Here is a 24,720-nt window from a genome sequence, read left to right as displayed (position 1 = left end):
CCACGATTCCACCCTACAGCCCATAACCACAAAATCCCCTCTTACCTAAAAAACACAAAATGGCAAACCCAAAAACCCCAAAAAGTAAATTCACTAAAAGAAAAAAAATCTTAATTACAGTATACTCCTAGAAAAAAAATAAAAAAATAAATAAACACAGTATTATTTCCCCTCAAATTCAATCTCATCTTCTTCAAAATTCTCGATTTCAATTCACAGCAAAAATCAAAACACACAACCAAAAAAAAAAGACCTTCTTCGCTCCTATAATGAGGAAGAGCTCGAGCTTCCCTTGATAGATTCATCACTCTTTCTCTTATGTCTCACCCCACCTCCTCTACCTCCACCTCCAACCCCAGCAAGCGCTCCTCCTCCTCCCCTTATTCCTCCGCCGCCGCAGCTCCAATTCTCTCCGCGATGAAGAAGGCCAAGTCGCACAATACTCCCCACGTCCACTTCTCCGACTCCCCCGCCCTCTCCCCGATGATCGAGGACGATCCCACCGACGCCGCGCTCGAGGCCTCCTCCCCCTCCAGCGCCTTCGGCCGCACTGGCGCCGCTTCCGCCGGCGGCGTCACCTCCAATTTGTCGCGGAAGAAAGCCACCCTCCCGCAGCCAACAAAGAAGCTCGTAATTAAGCTCAATAAAGGTTTTATTTTTATTCAATTCGGGGTGGATTTTCTTTGGGGATTTCGATGCTGCTGATTGTGAAATTGTCTAATGTGTGTCGAGTCGGATGAATTTAGTGAGAGATTTGGAGTTTCGTTTCCCGATTTTTACAGCTTGTGCTTGTTTTGGGATTTTAGGGTTTTTATGTGTTTACCTGATTGGGATCGAATTGGCTTTTTTGAGGTGAATCAGTTAAATTTTTTTGAAGCATTTCTGGTCGGATTGTAATGTCTTAATGTCTTTGTATTGTGGGGAGATCTGGGATTTTTTTTAGCTTTAAGAAATGAATTGAGTGTTTTTTTTATTTCTTTAGTGTCCAGTTTTACTGAAATGCACTCTTGAAAAATGAAATTTATAGTTATAGATTAGTGTCCAGATTTCTTCTTAGGTTTTTGGCGTTTCTGATCTTAATGTAGTAGCTGGAGTATGTATCCTTTTTAAATACTTATATTGGCCTGAAATTTCTGATTGTTTTATCTTGTACTGTTTTTGAAGTAACTGACATGTAAGCAATAGGATAGGATCATAGGAATTCAACAATTATCTGATTTTGGTTCTTTGGCTTTAGAGTTACGTGGATGCGCCTCACGTTTAAATGGTGGCAAACAATCTGCCTAAAGTTGGATGTCCAAGTTGCTGTGGCAGTAGTTATTTGCTTTTATTCTTCAACAGTTTTCTGTAGAATATATCAATCTGGAATCATTAAGATTGAAGCATCCATGGATATTCTAAATGACTGAAATGTTAATTATGTTATAGGTGAACTAATTGCTACAGTCACTTTCTAATGTAGCAGTAACTACATGTGGACTTTGGCTATAAATAGTAAGATGACAGAAGTGTTTTTCTTTAATATCCATGGAAATGTCTCAATTTACTACTCTTACTCTATCAGGCTGTCTTTTAAAAACGTCTCGTTGTGAAGTTTGATTAGAGAAATGTGAAATATGACATAGCAGTTAACAAGATGCAAGCAGCTGAGATAGACAAAGGGCAGTCAGTTGTAATAATAAGATAAATTATTCATTAGAGTTCACCAGGGATTGCTAAATGCTGACTTTTTTATTTTATTAATAAGACGTAAATTATTTGCGTGAATTAGGCTTATTGAGTGCACTGCACTCATATATGTTTCTCGTCTAAAGGATTGATGTTTGAAATGCATGCTATCTTGGCAAGGCATAAATTGAAGTTGTATTCATAAGGTGGGAAGATTTATTACCACTGATTATATAATTTTAGGATTTTCATTTCATACACATCTATTTATGAATGTTACCTCGATGTTAAGTACATATATAGTAATGAATAGTTGAGCACAAAGTGATTGATCCTCTTAAAAAAAATAGTTGATCACAAAGTGAAGGATGTGAATCAGGACATACTTCGTTAAAATTGTAATTTGAATATGTAGTATGCGTGATCATGTGTAACCGGCAGTTAAAATGGAATCATAAAGTTTGGAAATTGAAAGCAGATTGTATCTAAAGATATGATAGTTTTTGGGTTTTTTATTAATTCTTGATTTTTGTGTCTGCAGCCAAACCGATGCTACCGGCTAATTTTGAGGAAAATACATGGGAAACACTTAAGTCGGCAATCAGCGCCATATTTTTGAAGCAACCCAATCCATGTGACCTGGAGAAACTCTATCAGGTAAACTTATGCTCTCTTTTCCCCCTTTATGGTACATTAAATGCTGACTGGGTAATTATCATCATAAGGCGGTAAATGACCTTTGCCTTCACAAAATGGGGGGAAGTCTCTATCAACGGATCGAAAAGGCATGCGAAAGCTACATATCCGCTTCCCTTCAATCTTTGGTCGGCCAAAGTGAAGACCTGGTGGTTTTCTTATCACTTGTCCAGAAGCGGTGGCAGGATTTTTGCGACCAGATGCTGATGATCAGGGGTATAGCTTTATATCTCGATAGAACATATGTGAAGCAAACGTCGAATGTTCGCTCATTGTGGGACATGGGCTTGCAGCTTTTTCACAAACATCTTTCCCTAGCTTCAGAAGTGGAGCGCAAAACCGTATTTGGTCTTTTAAAAATGATTGAGAGTGAAAGGTATTTTGCAGCTTTCTGAAACTGTTTACACATTTTGTTTAATGATGGTCGTGCTTACAGCTTTCTCCTATAACTGCAGAGTTCTTCAATGGTTTTTAGAATTGTCTCTTTTTTATATCCATCGCCAAATTTTTTTAACACCAACATCTTTGTTTGTTCGTGAAGATTAGGCGAAGCAGTTGATAGAACTCTCCTTAATCATCTATTGAAGATGTTTACTGCATTGGGTATTTATCCAGAAAGCTTCGAGAAGCCATTCCTTGAAGGTACATCTGAGTTTTATGCAGCCGAAGGTGTCAAATACATGCAGCAAGCAGATGTTCCAGATTATTTAAAGCACGTAGAGGTACGAATTCATGCTGCACCTTTTTTTTTTGCCATGTCGTGCATCGCACATTTAGTCTTGCATCCTTCGTTGAGTTCAAGGCTTGCATCTTTTGGTACTTCGTATTGTCTTCCTGAGCATTGTTAGCAACTTGTTTAGCTATTTATGTTTTTCCAGATAAGGTTGCAAGAAGAAAATGAAAGATGCCTAATTTACCTGGATTCAAGTACAAGAAAGCCACTCGTAGCAACTGCAGAAAGGCAGCTGCTCGTGCGTCATGTAACTGCCATCCTCGACAAGGTGGCTGTTGTGGACACAATTACAATCAATACTCACTTTCTTCCTAGTGCTTATGCATGAATGGCCTAGTAATTCCGATCTTCTTTGCAGGGTTTCATGATACTTATGGATGGGAAGCGTATTGAAGACCTTCAGAGGATGTATCTTCTCTTCTCTAGAGTTGACGCCCTCGAATCATTAAGGCAATCCCTGAATCAATACATCCGAATAACTGGCCAGAGTATTGTCATGGATGAGGAGAAGGACAGAGATATGGTATCGAGCTTATTGGAATTTAAGGCTAATCTTGATAGAATATGGGAAGAAAGCTTCTCCAAAAATGAAGCATTTAGCAACACCATCAAGGATGCATTTGAGCATCTCATTAATATCCGGCAGGTATTTGACCAGGAAAAATATATAAAAATTATTGTAGTTTGCTTTCATTTTCATTTTAACCAAACAATAAAATCATGTCAGTTTCATTTCATTTTCACTTATCGCATTTGATGGTTCCCACCTTAGCTTTCTTCAACTCTATAACATCATTTCAATGGGACCCACCACTTACACCTAAATTGTTTTCCAGTTGAGAATGGGGGGCTGCAACTGTACTCTTTTCGATAAAGTACCTAGCTTAAGTTGTTGACATTGGTCTTATTGTTAACATTTCTGTTTGAGTCATGAAATGGAATGATAAATTTAAAGTAACAATGTGCTGAGTGTGAATCACCTGGGGTTTGTTTCATGCATTAGGATTTAGGATATATTCTGGTTTTACATTGGATTGGAAGCTGAAGATCCATAGCCATTCAATTGTGTCTTACTGATCCGATCAATTTATATTAGTAAGTAGTAACTACTGTCTGATAATATGCTCTCTCCCAGAATCGGCCTGCTGAGCTTATCGCAAAGTTTGTTGACGAAAAGCTTCGTGCTGGAAACAAGGGTACCTCAGAAGAGGAATTGGAGGGTACACTTGATAAAGTGTTGGTCTTGTTCAGATATATACAGGTAGATGCAAGCTTTAATTATGATCTGCATTCTGTCATTGTTCGTTTACTTCAAAATAAACAAATTTATGTTGCTAAGTTGTATTTCCTACTCCTTGCTTAGGGCAAGGATGTATTTGAAGCTTTCTACAAGAAAGATCTTGCTAAAAGGCTCTTGTTGAGTAAAAGTGCTTCTATTGATGCAGAGAAGTCTATGATTACTAAGGTAAACTTATCCTTTCAGTATATTCCCCAACTCTCACCAATTTTATTTTATTTTTATTAGCGGGCAAGTAAAAAATTGTGATACTTTATTGCAGTTGAAAACTGAGTGCGGCAGTCAATTTACTAACAAACTCGAAGGAATGTTCAAGGTGCGTATTAGTTTTGGGTTGATAAGATCAACGGCTGATGTGTTTACAACCAGAATATCTATATGTTGAAATATTCGAAATGCATATTAGTTTTGGTTTCTTGACTCTATTTCCAAATAGTGATATGTTTGAATTACTTTTTTCCCAAATCAGGACATCGAATTGTCTAAAGAGATTAACGAATCATTCAAGCAATCATCTCAAGCTCGGACAAAACTCCCGTCTGGGATCGAGATGAGCGTTCATGTCCTAACCACTGGGTAAGTCTCTATTTTGTTCCTCCCTTATTTATATCAACCTTGCGTAATATTCAGTTGTTTACGGGGGAAAAAAATTTCTGCAGGTACTGGCCTACATATCCACCCATGGATGTCAGGCTCCCGCATGAGCTCAATGTTTACCAGGTTTGTTACCTTTGTGACTAAATTCAACATTAAAAATTCCACTGCTCCTTAGAATAACCATCTCCCGTTTTGTGCCAATTTTCTTCAGGACATTTTTAAGGAGTTTTACTTGAGCAAGCATAGTGGGAGGCGATTGATGTGGCAAAACTCGTTAGGACATTGTGTTCTTAAAGCAGATTTTCCAAAGGGTAAAAAGGAACTCGCGGTTTCTCTATTTCAGGTTGGTTTTGTAATTATTACAATTATTGCCGCTATATAAGTTTCTCCTCCTTCCATTTGGCACTGGTATACCTTTAACGTATAATATCATGTGTGTTCTGTGACACAGACTGTTGTATTGATGCTGTTCAATGATGCACAAAATCTTTGCTTTCAAGATATAAAAGAGTCTACGGGTATCGAGGATAAAGAGCTGAGGAGGACTTTGCAGTCCCTTGCATGTGGGAAGGTTCGGGTCCTACAAAAAGTGAGTTTTCGTTCTTTTCTTCTTTACTGTTCAAAAATGTTTCTCGTAGAGTAATAAAACTGCTCTTGCAGATTCCTAAAGGCAAAGATATAGACGATGACGACTCATTTGTCTTCAACGATCAATTTACTGCTCCACTGTATCGTATAAAGGTTGGGTATCGTTTCTTTTCATCGGCAAAATGATCATTCTTATTTAGTTTAGCAGATCACATTGCTGACTGAGTCTGTAAGCAGGTAAATGCAATCCAGATGAAGGAAACAGTTGAGGAGAACACGAGCACAACGGAAAGGGTTTTCCAAGATCGTCAATATCAGGTCCGGTCAAAGGCATCTAATCTGTTTTTCTTATGGAGATCATCTTGTTTTGGACACTAATTTAGTTTGCACTTAACTATTCATGATCATACAGGTCGATGCTGCTATCGTTCGTATAATGAAGACGAGAAAAGTGCTGAGCCACACCTTGCTGATCACCGAACTCTTTCAGCAGGTAACGGAAATGCTCAAACTCTACATATATACTGACTTAATGCCGTGTCTAATGCTAGGGCAGACCATTCTGGCAGTTCATGCCCAAACTGACCCAAGCCCGGAAAATGGCAGTAGGAAAAACTGACATTTTGTTTGAGAGGAGTCTGAACTGGAACCGAACCGAACCGAACCAAACCAAACCCATAACGAAAATGTTCTGTTAGGTTTCGTTCGGTCAGTTACAAGTGACACTTAACCTAGTTTTTAAAAATTTTAAGTACTAATCTTTGCAACAACTATAAATTTATTTTACGTTTGTGCTAGTCGAACTGTGAAAAAAAAAGTTGCATTTAATTAAAAATTCCAGTCTATTTGGTTCCACTTAAATTTCCCGGCCATAAAACCAAACAAGAGTGTATTTGTTTGGGTTACAAATAAACTTTGAACCTCTAAATTCCAAATCAAATCTTAACCAAATTGAAAGTTTTAATTTGGTTTCCTGGTTTGTGTTTGGTTTTGCTCTCCCAGCGTAAAAGGGAAGTACACTACATAGTATTGACTTGCCATCTTTTGTTTTGATGATACAGCTGAAGTTTCCAATAAAACCGGGTGACCTGAAGAAGAGGATCGAGAGCCTCATTGATCGAGAGTACCTGGAACGTGACAAAAACAACCCACAAATATACAACTACCTTGCTTGAAAAAAAGTCACCACAAGGTAAATCATCATTTTTCCTTGTATAAACGACATGGTCCGATCAACGTGTTAGAAGCTCATCTATCAAAGAAACCTTTGTACAGGAACTCAGCTGACTTTCTCTCCTCCCTTTTTTTTGTTATGCTCAATGCAAGTATATTTCCTTAAAAAGGTTGTCTTAAAGCTCCGTCCAAGATGAATGAATATTATCATTAAAAATAGATTTATCATTTTCCTCAGTCTCTTCTATGTCCAGTTTCAGCATGCATTTATAAAAGTTGTGGCTCTGCGCGGCAACCCACCTCTCGTCGGGGCTGTACTGCATAAAAACTCCGCTCTTGTAATGGTTACGCTCCCCTAACGCCGTTTCTGTGGGGTACATTCACATCAACCCATTGGGAACCTCTTCCACAAACACGGGCTGAACAGAGCTCGCTTTGATACCACTTGTTGCCCGACCCCCTTTTCATGAACGTACATGGGTCACACAATTTCAGTTTCACTTTATAAATTCATTTGGCAGAAGAAGCTAAGAGGACCAAAGAAATCCAAAAGGATTATACTACAATTACTGCAACATCTCCTTCAACTTTATTTTATCTTAGGAAAATAAAGTAGAGTGACACTGAAATTCATAATTTAATGAGATCAAGCGTGATAGAATACCAAAATTTGATAATAACAACCCTAGTTCTGATCAAATATGACATTTTCCCCATCATTTTGCAACTTCAACACCACTTTTGAAACGTCTAAACAATGCATATGCTCGAATTTCTCCACCGTTGAGCGCTGTCGTTTTTGCTGTTACATTTGGCCGGCGTCCAAAACATCGTCATTTTGTAGGCGAATAGAGAGAGAATGGAAGGAGATAGGCGCTATTTCTAGGTCCCAAAGAGCAAAAACACAAGCCAGAAAACAATCTTTCTGGGTGGAAATACAAAAACAAAGATCAAATAATCTAAACAACAGATTTTGCTTATTGTAATCATCTCTATATCTACACCAGGCTGATAAAAGAAGCAAAAGTCCATCATGATAATTGATTCATCATATAAGGAAGATGCAGAAAAACGATCACAGGTCATAAAGAAAGCGAAGAATTACAACAGAGCAGATATAACCAAGAAAAATGAGTCCTTTGTCCAGCAACAGATTCTACTTGTAGTAAACCTCTGTACATCTACATCAGACTGATGAAAAGAAGCAAAAGGCCATCACGATAATTAATTCATCATCGTTCCAGCAAAACGAAGGAGAAACGAACATGGGTCATAAAGAAAGCGAAGAATTACAACGGAAGAGAAATAACAAAGAAAAATAAGTCCTTTATCATTAGAAAAGTTTTAGTTTATGTGGTTAATGAGAAGCATGAAACAGCAACAACAATCAAGAATGTTGATACCAGCAAATGCAAAACTCTCACAGAAGCTTGTGTAATGGGCCAAGATCCATATCTGGATTCAAGGGCATATTTGTAATCTTGCTAATGCTCTCGAGACCGTCTTATACAAGACTCACTCTCCCGAACTATAAAAACCAAGGACCGTCTTATACAAGACGCAAGCATGATGAGATGAACTCACGAATTCAAAACCTCGATTACAAATAGTAGCATATGAACAAGAATATGCATGGAGAGTTTCTATAGATGCATTATCATGAAATTGATATAAGGCAAAAGTAAACATGTATAGATATTCATAACCTTTACACATATATATGATGTATATATTTATATAACAAACGCAATCCATACAAAGCAATTCCCTCTAATTCATAGACCCTCATATAGTTATTCATGCAGCAGCACGAACATGACAAAACAAGAACATAAAGCGAAAAACGAAAAACAAACACCTTCTAAGCAAATAGAACCTGTGCACTTGACGGCGTTAGGTCAAAGAGGGTTCCAGGAGCGTCCACCATTTGCCACTGAACAGAAAATCTACATTTCTTTTCACATGTAGCACTCGGACCAAGCTTCACAATATGGCCAATGGCCACATGGAGATTCCGTCCAACGACATAAATCTTGGACTCCCAACAGCTGACACGGAATGGCTTGCATATCTGCTCAGGTAAAGCCGGACCCTCTACAATATCCCAAGTATCATCTCCTGAGTCATACACCTTCAATTTCGTCCGTTCATGCTCCGTCACCACAAACAAGCGACTGTGCATCACAACACTCGATCCTGTCCATCCCTCCCGGAGCCCAGCAGCCATATCCTCCCAATTATCAGTCGATGGGTCGTATATTTGACCTCTAGGGACGACATAGAAGGGCCAAAACCAGCCTTCTGTCACGAGAAGCTTCCCGTTTAGAACTGCCGTGTCGTACGAGGACATCATTGTCCCCATGCCAGCAACGGGCCGCCACATGCCTTTCTCAGGATCCAATACCTCGGCCGAATTAAGCTCAAACAAGTCCGTGCTATTACCTCCGGCAACATATATCATACCATCGATAACCCCGCTCGCGAAAAACGACCTGGCTGTGATCATCTGCTTCATGACCGTCCAACGGTTCCTACGCGCTTCGTACTTCAACACTAAATTAAGCGGACAGTCAACGTCGGAAACCACTCCCCCGCAAACAAAGAGAGCCCCCTCGTGTGGGATGGAAACACACCGGAAACCCTGCGGGCACACCTTGTCCTTGCAAGGCATAGCCGGGATTGTGTGCCACGACAAGTGGGTGAGGTCTAGAACCTTCCACTCGATCTTCCCGGTACATTTGTGATAAGCAAATACAAAAAGCCATGGATCGTGAAACCCAAGCTCCTTCCTCAGGGTGAAAAATTGCTCTTTGCTTCCAAACAAAGAGTACCAACGCCTGGACACAGCCTTGCAAGCTGTGTGCTTATCGACCGGCAACCGAAGGAGGCACTGCAGAGCAATATCATCAGGAAGTCCGGGAATCAAAGGCTCCCCCCTCATAGATAGCTCGAACTGTAGTGCAGGGTCAAGCAAGGCAGAACATGTTGCAGCTAACTTAAACTTCGGAGACAAAGTCATCTGCGAATCCCCCAGCTTATGCACCGGAGACTGATGTGATGAAATTCGAACTCTTTGCATTTCTTCCTAATTATCACTATACAGAACCTAATGCTCAAGCATACTTTATTCGTCACACTATATTTTTCAAACACTCTAAATTATCATGGAGCAACAACAACGACGACAATAACGCTACACCAAAATCAATCACTATACACAACCTAATGCTTGAGGAACACTTCTTCCCTCACACTACAAATGCTCAAAATTGTCGGGAAACAACCACCACGACAGCATCAAATGACAGTTTAATCTTAATTTCAGGCCAAATTACAAAGCATCAAACCCCAAAATCACAAACTCTCAAATTTCTCCACCTCTATGTTCTCCCACAATTCTGATTCACGATACCAAGCATCATCAAAATCTCCAATCCAACCTCATTTGCTTCAAACAAATAAAACCAAACTGATTCAATTTATTCACCAAAACCTCAGCCACTCCTTCACATCTCCACTTCACGTCATCAAAGCTACAAACTTTTCAGCATCCAAGAATCACAAAAGTCTTTACACGCAGCTGAGAAAGAAAAATGAAAAAGAAAGCAACAAACATCATAAACAAAAACTGTACAATTCAAGATTCACAATAACAGCATACAAAACTACTAAAAAAATTCACAAAACTCCCAATTCACATCGAACACAGTATCATCAGCTCAAAATTCAAGAAACCCACAAACCAAAAAGTGCAAGATTTCAATAGTTCAGATGTCAAAAGCCAAAATAAGATAAAGTAAAAAATAAACATACAAGGCACGGGCAAAGAAGAAAGTAGCTCAAGAAAGGAACTTCATTATTAGGGCAAACAAACAGTAACAACAAAAATTAAAATAAAAAAAAAATTCAAAGGGCCCAAATGGAAAAAGGGAAAATCAAACTCACGGATTGCTTGTTGATCAAACAAGCAGTTTGATGCAGATTTCACGGTAGCGAATGATTTACTCGGAAAGATTACTTTTTTTATGGAGATTTTTGGCGTTATCAGCTGGGAAAACTGTTTGGAATTTATCATGGTTGAGTGTATTAAAAGAATGACATCTTCATTCGTGCAAGATCTAATGGTCCAGCTTCAATTAAATTAAATGACTTAACTACGAAATAATTAATCAATTAGTTGATTAAATAACTTAGATTAAAGAAGATTATATGCGGCAAACGCCATTTTTGATTTCATGATTCCGACGCGCGCGATTTCGGCGCGTTGAAGCGACGTTTGTATCAACGTGTTTGGCTTCTTCGTTTTCACATTTTGAATTCAACAGGATTTTGTGGATTTGATTGTCTAGAGCATCCACATCGGCGAACACAAGCTCGTCCATCCGTCCGTGCCAGCGGCGCGGATAAGCTGTCCGCCGCTGCGCTCTTGCCGCTGGCACGGCGCTGCTCAATGCATTGAACACGTTCGTGCCAGCGAGCAGACGACGTGGCAGCTTCCTATTGGACGACGGCATAGCCTTTGGCAAATTTTTTTTTAAATCGGATTTTAATTAAAAAAATCCGATTAAAAATAAAAAAAATATTTTCTCACTTCCCAAAAATTTATATACGTTTTCTACCCACTTTTAATTTATTTTTCAATTTGTTTCCCAAAAATACACATTTTCATCTATAAATACCCCCACTTCCACACCAAAAATTCACACCACACTACACAATTCTCATCTAAATTCTCTCATTTCCATTCTCAATTTTCAATCTTTCTTTCACTCTTACTCTTACAACAAAACAATGTCCGGCCACGACGATCACCCCCCGGCTCCCACGGTTGGAACCCCGATCGGTTCGGTTCACAACCGTTTCCTAGTCCAGAAACGGAATATTCGGCCCCTCCTCAAACCCAAGGTTCGGAAGTTTCGGGTGGCTACTGGCCTTACCCGATCGACGACCAAGATGCCCCCGAAGGGCAATACGGGTGGATACCCGAGCCTAGAGTGAGGTCGAGCGGCCCCTCCCAAACTCCGACTCCTCCTACTCGCGGTGTCCGCACACCGTACACTCCGGCGGAGATGGAGCAATTGTTCAAAGCGTTCTTGTCAATCTCCGAAGATTCGGAGGTTGGCACGAACCAATCCGGTGATCATTATTGGTGGCGCATCTGTCGCCAGTACAATGAAAACCGGTCGGCTGGAACAATCGAGCGCAACGCCATATACAGAGCCAACGAAGAAATCCAAAAGTTCCAGGGGTATTACCTCCGGGAAGAGCGAGGTCGACATCATCAGTTCCGCCTTGTCGACCTACCAATCCATGAACTACAAGCCGTTCAAGTACCTCAACATTTGGCAGGAGACGCGGTCGTATCCGAAGTATAGGGGAGGCGTAACATCCTCCTCTAGCGGCTCCTTCAAACGGTCAAGGTTGGTATCCCTATCCGACGCCGGCTCCTCCAAACGGTCAAGGTCGGTATCCCTATCCGACGCCGGCTCCGAAGACGTGGCTAGCCAACTTGCCGGAGCTAACTTGGGTAGCCCCGACGCCGGCCCGAGCGGTTCCCAACGCCGACCGCAAGGAAGGAAGAAGGCGGCGGCCAACCGCCGTCGCGCCGCGACTCCATCCGCCCCCGCTCCCTATGTGCCACCTCAACCCCCACCAACTCGTTGTGGGGGGTTTTGGCCCAACTCAATTTGGCCGATAGGTCAAATATGACCCCCGAGCAACTTCGATCATGTGGCGATGATACGGGGTCTCCAAAGAACGTTGGGGGTATTGCCGGATGATGACTAGTCTTCCCCGGGGGCATTTTTACGCTTAAATTACGTAATTTTTATTTTTTATGAGTTTAATTATGTAATTTTTATTTTTTAGGATTTTAAGTATGTAATTTTTATTTTTTAGTATTTTAATTATGCAATTTTATTTTTTAGGAATTTAATTATGTAATTTTTTATTTTTTTATTATTTGTAATATTATTCTGGGTATTTTTAATGTATTTTAATTTTGTGGAAATATTTTTATTTAAATTGAATAATGGAATGGTGGGACCCTTGTGCTCGTCCTTGCGGAAGAGCACGGATGTGGGTGTTGGCAGAAAAAGTGGGGTCGGGCCCACATCCGTGCTCGTTGGCAAGAGCACGAATGTGGATGCTTTTAGAGTATGGTTTTTACGAAGGTTTAAAAGTTTACGGATATTTATAAGAGAATCTCCAAGGGGATAAATAAATAGAGAGTAAAGTCTTATAATTATCATATTTGCCTTTTTTTTGTTTGATGAGAATCATTATTTAAGGGAAAATATATTTGAGAATGTATTATATTATTTTTCATTTTTGAAGAAGTATATTTGCCTCTGTGGAGAGCTAAAATTTCTATAACTATCATATTTATTTCTTTTCATGAAAAATCATTTTTCAAGGGGAATGTATTTGAGAATGTATTATACGTGTATATTTTGAAATGCATCTTGTACTCTTTTTTTATTTTAGAAAATAATTTACCTTTATATATACAATACATTTTTACCTTTGGAATATGTTACTCCATATGCTCCATTCAAGATGTACAAATTGACTTTTTAGTTTGACCCATTTAAAATGTTCATTTTCTATATTTGGAAATAAATCTCCCTCTCATTTCTCATCATTAAAATATTCAACTACATTTTTTCTCGCTACTTATTCTACTTAGCAACTCTTTCTAAAATCTCGTGCTACTCAAGAATATGGACATCTTGAGTGGGACGGATGAAGGAATACTTTTTAATGATATATTTTCCTTTTTAAAAAGATAAATAGAAGATATACCATTTTTTTTAATATACCTGACCCTTTGGAGATGCTCTAATTGAACTAGATATATACTAGTTCGAGTTTTTCTTTTACGAATGTATCTAGTTCAATTTCTTATAATCCCTTTGTCTACTAAAAAAATCCTGTTTGTGTACCACAAAGAATAAATATGTAATGTTTTTGTTAAAAAAATATTTCACTTATATGGGATTACCCAAAAAAATATGACACGCCTATAATAGGATATAATCCTTACATCCATAAAAATAGTCTCATATCTAAAATGGTAGCTAGTTAAAGTTTAATATAATAATTCAAACCTTGTTTACTAATTCAAAGGTGTAAATAAAATTCTATAGATTTAAATGCACCTTCAAAAACAAAAGGATTTACATAAAGAGATCCTAATTATGCTTATAAATGGATAGAATTGTATACCCTTGTAAATTGTTTGCTGTTTGCGCCATCTTTCACATGTCGATTCATTTGAATCGACCTTAATCTTCTAACAATTATTCCTTAATCTTCTAACAATTATTCCTATGGGCTGGTTTGATACATCAATTAACCCAGAAAAGAGCCTTGTTTTTCAATTATTCCAATGTTTGATACGCATTTAATTTTTCTCAAAGTTTGCTAAATTAAACTCGAAGCCCGAGGAATTATGATGCCTCTCATCTGTTAATTTTTCCATTGAAAATTGGAGGTTGAAGCTCGTGTTTTGGACGAAAGCCACGAGTAGATACCGGAAGAACAACGCGAGGTTTGGATTCTATCTAAATTCATCTTTGTTTGGATTCTATCTAAATTCATCTTTGTTGGACATCAAATTTCATCGGAGAGGTTTGATGCGAAGCTTCTTGGGCTGGTTTGTTTAGCAGATTTACACCATATATACAACACAAATATCTTAGGGGAACATCAACTTCATGGCTAGTCTTACTCAATACCGAGTAGAAGCAGACCAAAGATATATGAGGGAACAAAATATGGCTAAAAGAATATTGAGAAGAAAAAATATGCAACATTTGCTTTTCGGCACGAGATTTTATGTAGTGTTATTTTGTGAGTTAATGAAGAGAGAGTAAAGTAAGAGAGAAGAAAAAGTAGAGTGAGTATTGTTTCCATTTTTAGAAACGTTTCATTTTTAATGGGACAGACCAAAAAGGAAAACGTTTCATTTCTAATGGGACAGAGGGAGTATATAGAGAGGTCAGACTGCTAAAACTTTTGAGGAAATATATTAAAATACCTGCCAATTTTTATTACAACAATTGAACTTTTCTAAATATTTATAATAATATAAAGTCGATAGTCTCAACCAAGGACAGATTTAGGTGGGGTCGGAGGGGTCGACCAACCCCACCATCCGCCCATGAGCATAGCCGGAATCGAGCTTGGGATCTCCACCGACCCCACGGATGCTCTGCTCCCACCACAAAGGGTGCGATACTGCGACTCAAAAGAAGAAACTTGAACACCGGCGGAATGGGGGTATAGAAACTTTCTCTTGAACACCCGGCCGTTCAGAGAGCCAAAACTTTCTCTTGAATCGAGCCGAAAATAACATATCCGCCCCCTCCGTGGAGTATAGAAATGTATTTATTTTCAATAAATGTCATATAAAATTTAGTAGTCCAATGGTTTGGTTGTTGGATTTTTAACTAAGAGGTTAGGGTTTAACCCTCAACAAGAACATATTGTTTCCATTCTTTATTTTATTTTTATTTTATCAACTCATATTTCTTCTTAAATAATACCTTTACATGAAATCTAAACTTTTACTAATTTGCATATATTATGTTGTTATATTCTTTAGTTAAAATCATTTTTAATCTTGTGTTAATGTGTTTTGTCCTAAAGTACTTATAATTTATGATCCATGCCTCTTATTCTCTATGTAACAAAATATACATTTTAAATATTTTTGAAATCTAAATATTTACTATTCTACTTACACTTTTGTATATAATACTTACGATGATTATGTATATAATATTTACAATAATTTTATATTTTTAAATGAACAATACATATTTGCAAGCTAACACATGTTTATATTTTATGAACGAAGCTGGTGCTACTTAAATATTAGTAATATAATATTATTTGTTTTTTTATTAAAAATAATATTTATTTAATATTTAAATATTTAATTTATTAATATTTAAAATAAAAATTTCGGCTCCCATTTCCGGGGTCTGGATCCGCCACTGATCTTGAACATAGGGTGAGAAGATCTGCAGATCAACTAGGGACCGGGTGTCGTTCAAAATTATGAGTACAAATATTAGGCCTGTATTTATTTGAAACCCATTAGCCCATTTATGTGCCCTTTTATATATCTACTATAAATCTAAAGACACTTCACCACTTGTGTTTGTGACATTCTGCTGCAGTAGTTTGAAATATGCTTTGCATACGGTAATGGGAAAGGTTTTGTTCCCTAAATTTTGAAATCTGAATATCAATACCTAAAGCAGGTAATTAAATAGTTGATCACTAAATAACCTTTTATTTTGACAAATAATATTGTTATATTGCGCCATGAAATTATTTATAACTTAATATAATTTTCTTTTTTTTATGCTTTGCATTCTCATTTTTTCATCCCAGTTCATATAATTCAATATTGAATAGTAGTATTAAAAAATTATGCTTCTTCATATTTTCGCTCTTTGCTTTTTTGAAAAATTATTTCAATATTTAATTTATTGAGAATTGTATATCGTATCCAATCCCACAAGGTTCGTAGAGATCATCATTTTAAATTTTGGTTTCTTCATTAAGGGCATCTGCAATGGGCGGACGATGGCACGCCCGATGGCGCGCATCGTCCGCGCCATCCATCGTCAGCATCCATTGCGGGTGCGCGCCATAGGGCGCGGACGATAGTCGCGCCCTATACTTCGGTCGCGGAGGATAGCGCGGACGAAGGCCATCTTCCGCGCCATCGTCCGCCCCATTGCGGCTGTCGCGGACGATGGCCATCGTCCGCGCCATCGTCCGCCCCATTCTGGAGTTCGCGGACGATGGCACGCGGTTTCATTTTTTTATAAATACCGTTCATTTGTAACATTTCATTTCACTCGATTTCATTTTCGAAACTTACAATTACATAATTACTACGAAATGGATTCAAGCCCCAATAGTCCTACGTTTAGCGCAGGGGCGCATTGGCCGGGTAAAGAACCCGGCGATTATCGTTCGTTCGACACGAACGCCATTACGATCTCGATTTCAGTACGGAATCATATGGGTTGTCTGACATGGAGCCGTCTCCGCACCGCCCAACCGCAGCGGCCGATCCCGACCCCGCCGCGACCGCTTCCGCCCCAGCCAGAAAGAAGCGGAACCGGCAGCGGGCGCAGAAGTTGCCGCCTCCCGGTGATTGCGATGAGTACGCCACCGGCCGTACGAACTACAACGACGACGAAACTCTCACCTTGGCCCGGTGTTAGGTAGATATATCGGAAGATCCGATATTCGCGAACAACCAGCGACAGATCGCATACTGGGAACGCATCGCAGACCTCTACAATTCGGTGAAGCCGCCGACCGCGTACAAGCGCAAGCGTGAGCAACTCCGCAAGCACTGGGATCAAGTCAAGAAGCAAGTGAACTTGTACGCGGCAGAGTTCGAGAAGTTCACGCGGTCACAGGGGGGCGGCGAGAGCGCGAGCGACGTGCGCGCTAAAGCGTTGTTGTCGTACCGGTCGATGTACGGCGACTTCAAGCACGAGGCCATCTGGGCGCTCTTGAGGGACAAGCAGAAGTTCCAAGGTGGAATTCTACACACTGGTGCGCCGAAGAGGACGAAGACCACTGAAGCTGGTGATTACACGAGCAGCGGCAGCGGCAACCACCCGGTTGACCTCAACCGGACGTACGTGGATGAAGGGAGTTCCGGCACACCGGTGTCCTTCCGGCGTCCTCCCGGCGTCAAGGCTGCGAAGGCCAAGGGGAAGGCGACCGCGACCTTATCGTCGACCGCTGCAACCCAAGCTCCGGTCCCGGTAGAGCTCCCGACCCAGACGGCCACCGCGTTTGAGTCGTTAGCAACAACGTCGATGGCAAGGACGATGTTGCAGAAGCACAGGGCCCTCAAGAAGTGTACCGACCCCGACGAAGCCGAATATCTCCGGGCGTTACTCGATGAGCTGCGTCGGAAGTTGGGAATTGGTCCGACTTAGTTTTTTTTTTATTAGTTCAATGATGTAACTTTTTTTTATTAAAACTTCGCCGTTTGTTATTTAGACCGTTTTTTATTTACTCGTTACTTGTTATTTGAAAACAGTAAAATTAATTGAACAAAACAATAAAATGATGATGTGGCGCGCCATAGGGCGCACCTTAGGACGCGCCTTAGGGCGCTCCACTGCAGGTGGGGAGGTAGGAGGATAAAATTGCTGACGTGGCGCGCCTTAGGGCGCCCATTGCTAATGCTCTAAACATTCTCTTCAATTGGTGTTAGCCTTAAAGCTACGGCTCTATTGTACGTAGAGATCATCATTTTAAATTTTGGTTTCTTTATATCCTACTATGTGTTTTCATTTCATGCATCGTTAATTTAATTTCCATTATTTGTTTTATGGCAATGTGCATTTTTTATGTTCTAGATGTTATGGATATATTTGATCATTTAGCATTTTTTAGATAATTGTAAATTCACAGGGGTTGACCGTGCAGAAGGAGCTAGAGTAAAAAATTTGAAGGCAAACTTATTCATTGAGTTCAAAATAAACGGCCTTGGACCATTGAAGTACTTAAGTATTGGAGTTCCATATGAACTAAGGGATTTTTTTTGTGCCAAAATAAGTACTACGTTGTAGACCTCTTGCTGAGACAAGAATGTTGGACTACATTACTCCTACAACCCAGCTGACACCTAGTTGAACTAGTTGGTCGAGGGAGATATCAGCATCTAGTGGGAAAGTTGATGTGTCTTTCTCATACCAGACTAAATATTGAATGTGTTGTCGGAGTGGTGAGCCAGTTTACGCACCGATTAGTTGGATGTTGCCATGCGGATTGTAAGGTGATTAAAGAGAACATATGGACATGAAATTTTGTTCCAAAAATACGAGCATATTTGGAAATACATATATAGGTACACGGATGCAGATTTTAGTTCATATTTGTCGATAGAAACCTTGTGACTTGGCAAAGCAAGGAGCAAAAAGTCGTATCGCTGTCAAGTGCTGAAGCTGAGCTTAGAGGAGTAAAGAGTGATTTGAGTGAAGTATTGTGCTTAGGAAGCTACTCAGAGAGATTTGATCCACCTACACATACGTGCCAAATCTATTGCCGCAACAAGACTGCAATTAGCATATCAGAGAATCTGGTTCAACTTGATCAGATAAAACACGTTGAAGTGGATAAGGCATTTCATCAAGGAGAAGATCAAGAGAGAAGTGGTAGAGTTTTTTCTATATTCGGTTAGAAGAATAGTTGACAGACATTTTAACTAAACAATCGAATTTCAAGAGTTTTGAAGAAGTTCTTGACAGATAACTATCAGTAATCTTGTTACTAAACTTGAGAAGGAGTATTGAACGATGTCAAACCTACACAAGAATGAGATGAGCATATGACTTTACCCCATTTAGTGAAAAGATTCTTGTGTAATATAAAGTGAGGGAATATATTTCTAAATAGAATATGATGTAGGAGTATTCAATAACCAAGCGTTGTACCAGAAGATTGAAACTAAGAAAAAACTAAGAAAAGAAAATGAAAACTAATTTTTGTGCCTATTCTCCCATTCAATATCTAGAAACTCAAAATATTTGTTGCAGTATTAACTGTCAATATGTGGAGTATATGTCAAAGAAAAGTTCGATAGACAATACACATGGCCATCAAGATATTTTTTACCTATTAGCTAGGAACCTTTCTAGACCATTGATCTAATTTGATGGTTTAAAATTGTCATAAAAAATCATTACATAAATAAATATTATTGTTGTAGTATTAAGTATTGATATGAAACATATTATTGTGTGCATAATATTGATGTGTTATATATATGCATATAATTCCCGTAAAATATATAGATAAAATAACAAGAATTTCTGTAAATAAATAGTTTGAGCCTCACTACAGAGTACGAGTCTTTTCTGGTTACAAAATTAGGCTGCTTCTCTTATACCTCTCCTGTCTGACTGTCTCTACATCTGCATATATCATGCATGAAATAAATACTGTCAATATTGGATATGATATCTCATATACGTGGTCAAACCATTTTCTTACTATTTTTTACGTATCTCTATTATATACACAGAACCTATTTGTGTTTGTATTCATCATTTAATCTCATACTCCTACTTATTAATTTAATCTAATCAATCCTAATTACGAAGTAAGATATCTGATCTAATTTTTGTTATAACTTGAAATCCTATATATAAATGAGCTTATAAGCAAATAACCCTCAGTTTTATTTACTAAACTTGTCAAAGTAAATCTACTATCTTTATTGGCATAAACCATAATTTCCCCCTAATTAAATACAGATATCTAAGGCGCTATAATATTATAGATTCACATATATGTGTGTGCTGTGTATGTATATACTGAGACAGAGCGCCGAAGCACTGACAACTGTTGAACTCCAGCTAAAGGTTTTTCTGTGTGTAATTGTCAGAGCGCAGCTAATTATTTAATGTAATCATCGATTAAAATAAGCAAGGATTTTACAAAAAGGCATGGGTTTGCGCTAACATGCGCACAATTTGCACACCTGTCTCTCATGCTTCAAACAAATCAAACCAAACATAACGGTCCCTATTCATAGCCGTAGGTATCCACGACATCGTTTTGCTAATCACTTTTCACAATCCCGCTAGTACTATTTCATTCGTATGCCATCAAATGATAATAATGCATCCCCCCCCCCCCCTTATTTTTATTAAAAACTTACATATATACAAAAATAAAATTCATATTCAATCAAGTATTTTCAGTCCACATTTTCTTTATACTTTTTTTAAATTCATACCGAGTCGAACTAAGACATTTATCTAAGAAAAAAGTAATTAGAAAACATTTTATGTTTTAAGGTAATATATGTCATAATACTTAGTTGCCTGGTAAGATTCAATTTTGTGAAGTTAGTAATTTTAGCTACTAATACTCATAGAAGAATATATATTTGTGTGCTTTTTCCCTCAAGAGTATAATGCTCTTTATTTTTAAAATCGTAGTAATATATTTGAGAAAAAACATAGTAAGATGTTGTCCTAACGTTTAAATGTACTCTTAAAAATGTGTCGATATTTAAAAGGCAAAAATAATTTCTTAAACGCAATTGGAAGAGGGTGAATCCCGACACATTATTTTCAAAAGTAGTACAGTATAAAATTTGATTCGAGAACAAATGTTTAGGCGTTACAAATATTGGGACGGTTTTGTGAATATGTCCGACAAGATCTAATATATTTCCAATTTATATTTAGAAGTGATTAAAGTATAATTTTGTACTACAAGCTAAATATCTCAAGCTACTAACAGTGGGTAGGTAGTATTTACATAATTGTATGTACTAAAAAATTAGAATAATTTTATCATTTTCATAGTTTCTTAAAACAATGGATCTATCTATTCTAATTGAGTTTTCAGTTTACTTGGGTGGTGATAATAATATACTCCATGATCATGATTTTTTAAGAAAATTTAATGAAAAAAGAAAACAAAATATAGAAGAATAACACGAAAGACAAAGTAAAAAACTAGAAAGTAAACAATAAAATAAGTAACAATAGTATATTTTAAAACATAGACTAGTAGTATAGTAAGTTATAAAATTACCGTAAAGGTGTTTGAAAAAAAAAGTTATAAAATTATTTTACAATCAATATAATAATTAAATTTTATCACTAAAAATAAAACTAAATTTATGTAAATTTATACTTTCTCTTTTTAATATTTTAGACTTGGTCTTCAACATAAAACAGCATAAACTACTGGGACTAAGTTGGAATAAATCACATAACTAGTTCATTTAGCGGCAGAAAAATATGAAGAATGAAGCAACCATATAATGATTTTGTTAACATCCGGCCTCTTAAATGATTCATAGTTTAAGAAAACGTCAAATCCGGACTAGAATGTAGAAAGGGACATAACATAAGCAATCAATATCAATGCAGCAGACGAAATGATCAAGCCCAAATTAGCAACAAAATTCGAGATTGTTTAATTAATTAAATTACCAGCTGTTTTGAGAGTGACCGAAATCAGGGTTTGTCTTTGCTTTCTGCCCACCATTTCTGCCATCGCTTCCCTGATCCCCATCGCCGTAGTAGAGCTGCAATCGCGACTCCAATCCGGGATAAAAATGGCGCTGGTTTACGCCGCCGTACAATTTCGCAGGAAATTGTGAAGAATTGGACTGAAGGGTCCCCCTACTACTCGATTGATCGGAGGGGAATGAGAAATGTGGCTGTAGCTCCGCTGCCGCTGAGAAACCGCTGGTGAAGTAATCCATCGGAAAGAAGTTGGAATTCTCATCGGATGCATCCTTGCCTCCGCTCAATAGCTCGGTGAAGGAAGCAACATAAGAAGATTTCTCTTTCTCTTTCTCATTTTCCTTAACCGCCTTCTCAGATCTGGCAATCGAGCCCTTGCTGGTCTCGGAGCTGCTGCTACCACCGATAGAGGATTTTCCCGCCGCCGCCATCGCGGAATCCGGGAGCTGAAAGGGGGAATTGATCGGCGGCAGCTCTGCAATCGAGCTAGCCGCAGCCGCGAGCAGCCACTCCACCGCCTTGCTCGGCTGATCGTAGCCTAATCGGTCCTGCAAATCATAGAATTCGATGGCGGTGTTAACCGATAATCGAACGCGGCGGTCTCTCAGCCCTCGCGATGTGAGGACCTTGCTGTGGCGGTCCTTCCCGCCGGTGGCTCGAGAAACCCTAACTATCCGCGACGACGGCCAGCCGTAGAGTCCGCCAATTCCGCCTCCTGGATCGGCCGCGCCGCTCCGCTGATTCTCCCCTTGCTCATCGTTCATTTTGTTCTTCTCTCTCTGGCTTGCTATCGGTGAAGCATAGCCGCCATTGCTAATATTGGGGAATTTACACGGGATCTGATCCACCTCCATTTACAGTTTGAGTCTCATACCGGTTTTGTGAGAGCTGAGTTTGGAGAATTAGGGTTTTTGAGCTGAAAAAGGAGCTAGCTAGGTAGCTAGAGAAGAGTAGGGATCAGGGAGGGATTAAATGTACTGAGTTAAATGTATAAAGGGTGAAAGATTGAAGAAAAGAGAGATAAAGGGTTGGGTGAATTTAGAAGGGAGAAAAAGCTTTTTCTGCAGTTGTTTTTAATAACAAAAATCCAAAGCGCTTGCTCACAGATCCTTTGTCTTTCTTCCCTCTTTAACCCTGCAACAAGAAACCCAAAATACGTACACCACATCATCTCTATACGTACACCACATTATCTCTATAGTACTACATATTCCCCCGGTTTTTAAGAAATATAATGAAAAGTGAGTTGAAAAAGTTAGTGGATTGTGGATCCTACTTTTATATATTACTTTTATAATAAAATGTGAGTAGGAATGAATTAGTGGAATATGTGGTCCACTACCAAAAATGGTAAAAAGTGAAATGTGACAAACTTTGGGAGACGGACGAAAATGAAAAAATGAGACAAACTTTTAGGGACGGAGGTAGTAGTATATGTGCGTGCATATATTTATATGGGTAATTGTATTAATTTTGTTGTTGTTATGGACAAAAATGTTGACATTATTAATTAAAATGATACATTTAAATGCACTTGGGTCCCGCGGTGGGCCGCGTTAAATGCACCAAACTTCCGGCCTGGGACGGTCTCGGTGACGCAGTCGCGTCCCGAGGCCGCACCTGGGGTCCGTCCGTGGCTGGCGTTAGGTGTGCTCGTGACGCACACGAAGAGTCCCGGCCTGTCGTTGGATGTCTTGCGGGCCGGGCCACAAGTCCCCTCCATTTTTTTAATTTTTTCATTTTATTTGCCTATATACTTAATTTGTGCACCTTCTTCCACACTTTCTCCATTTCAATCCTCTTGTATTTCAATATTTCTGGCTTCTATGGAGTGGTTTAACAACGACCATTGACAGATGGACGATTTCGTCAATGCCAACACCATGAGATGATCGCCTACCTTCGCGCCAAAATGAAGAACTAGTTTTTTCATTTTTTTTATTTTCTAGGACTTGTAATTTATTTTCTAGGATTTGTAAATTTTTTTCTAGGATTTGTAATTTTCTTTTTTCGACTGAACAATGAATTTTCTCTATTTTAATTGTTCAACGTATTCTATTTTACGAGTAAATAGGTTGATGTTGTGAATAGTGCAATTTAATAGTTGGGGTCTGGGATGAGGCCTGTAGGGTTAGAGGAGTTGTGGCCTGAGACTCAAATTTAGGGAATGATGACGTGGAGGGGACTTGGGGACGAGGTTGGGGATGCTCTAATGTCACATCAGTTTTAATTTTGGCTATTATAGAACAATTTTAAAGAATGATTAAGTTATAATTTTATATTTTAATTTTAAAAGTTATGAAAATAGCTAGAAATCAATAAGAATTTATGTTTTATGTGACAATTATTTCTATATATTAGGTGTGACAGCCTAATTAAGAAAATGTAGATGAGTTCGAATTCATAATTTTTGGCTTAATATAATTAATTAACTTACATATAACATAATTATATGTCCGCTAGAATTATTAGTTAATATTCCGAGAATCTCAAAATATATCGGGCTTAGCTAGTTTTGGTATTATGGCACACTAATAATTTCTAAATTAGAGCAATCAGAAAGTTTAATTTCGAACATTGAAAATGAATATAGATTAACTTTTTAGTAAGATATAGTACTCTCTAGCTACGTCACAAAAAAAGTCTCGTATTAGTATATTTTAGTTCATTTTGTATTGTTAAAAACATTTACCTCACATATTACACTAGTGTAATACTGACACTATTTTAATTCTTTTTATCATTCTCTTCCATATATACTTTGTCAACTGAACCTAAAAAACTTAAAGTAACCTTACATTATTAGAATTCTCACTGTTATATTTAGAATAATCTTTCTATCAAAAGTACACATAAAAGAAGGGGGACACAATTTGAAGATTAGAAAAAGTATCAAAGGTAGCAAAAAGAAAAGGATGAATGTTGCA

The 24,720-nt window shown here is 38.4% G+C and overlaps 3 protein-coding genes across 3 annotated transcripts; 1 reads left to right on the top strand and 2 right to left on the bottom strand.

Annotated features, from left to right (window-relative positions):
- Positions 1-190: 190 nt before the first annotated feature.
- On the top strand, positions 191-6,989 carry LOC121805633 (cullin-4-like). Its single transcript, XM_042205572.1, has 17 exons — positions 191-649; positions 2,210-2,325; positions 2,394-2,740; positions 2,906-3,086; positions 3,243-3,365; positions 3,456-3,743; positions 4,233-4,358; positions 4,461-4,562; positions 4,657-4,710; positions 4,864-4,970; positions 5,054-5,114; positions 5,203-5,334; positions 5,443-5,580; positions 5,652-5,732; positions 5,817-5,897; positions 5,992-6,072; positions 6,641-6,989. The coding sequence occupies exons 1-17, from the start codon at positions 319-321 to the stop codon at positions 6,752-6,754; spliced, it is 2,463 nt and encodes an 820-aa protein (XP_042061506.1). The 5' UTR covers positions 191-318; the 3' UTR covers positions 6,755-6,989.
- Positions 6,990-8,423: 1,434 nt separating this feature from the next.
- LOC121805595 (F-box/kelch-repeat protein At1g30090-like) lies at positions 8,424-10,859 on the bottom strand. The gene is made up of 2 exons (XM_042205512.1): positions 10,698-10,859; positions 8,424-10,332 (listed from the first exon to the last, which is right to left on the bottom strand). Exon 2 carries the CDS (start codon positions 9,829-9,831, stop codon positions 8,614-8,616), a length of 1,218 nt encoding a protein of 405 aa, XP_042061446.1. The 5' UTR covers positions 9,832-10,332; positions 10,698-10,859; the 3' UTR covers positions 8,424-8,613.
- Positions 10,860-18,608: 7,749 nt separating this feature from the next.
- Positions 18,609-22,890, bottom strand: LOC121802872 (transcription factor TCP24-like). Its single transcript, XM_042202563.1, has 2 exons — positions 21,758-22,890; positions 18,609-19,717 (listed from the first exon to the last, which is right to left on the bottom strand). Coding segments are annotated over exons 1-2 (891 nt in total). The 5' UTR covers positions 22,648-22,890; the 3' UTR covers positions 18,609-19,716.
- Between the last annotated feature and the right edge of the window lie 1,830 nt (positions 22,891-24,720).

This window comes from Salvia splendens, chromosome 5 (assembly GCF_004379255.2).
Source record: "Salvia splendens isolate huo1 chromosome 5, SspV2, whole genome shotgun sequence".
In the NCBI taxonomy this organism is placed as follows: Eukaryota; Viridiplantae; Streptophyta; class Magnoliopsida; order Lamiales; family Lamiaceae; genus Salvia; species Salvia splendens.
Note: the sequence above shows the minus strand (reverse complement) of the source record. Positions and strands in the feature narration are given on the sequence as shown.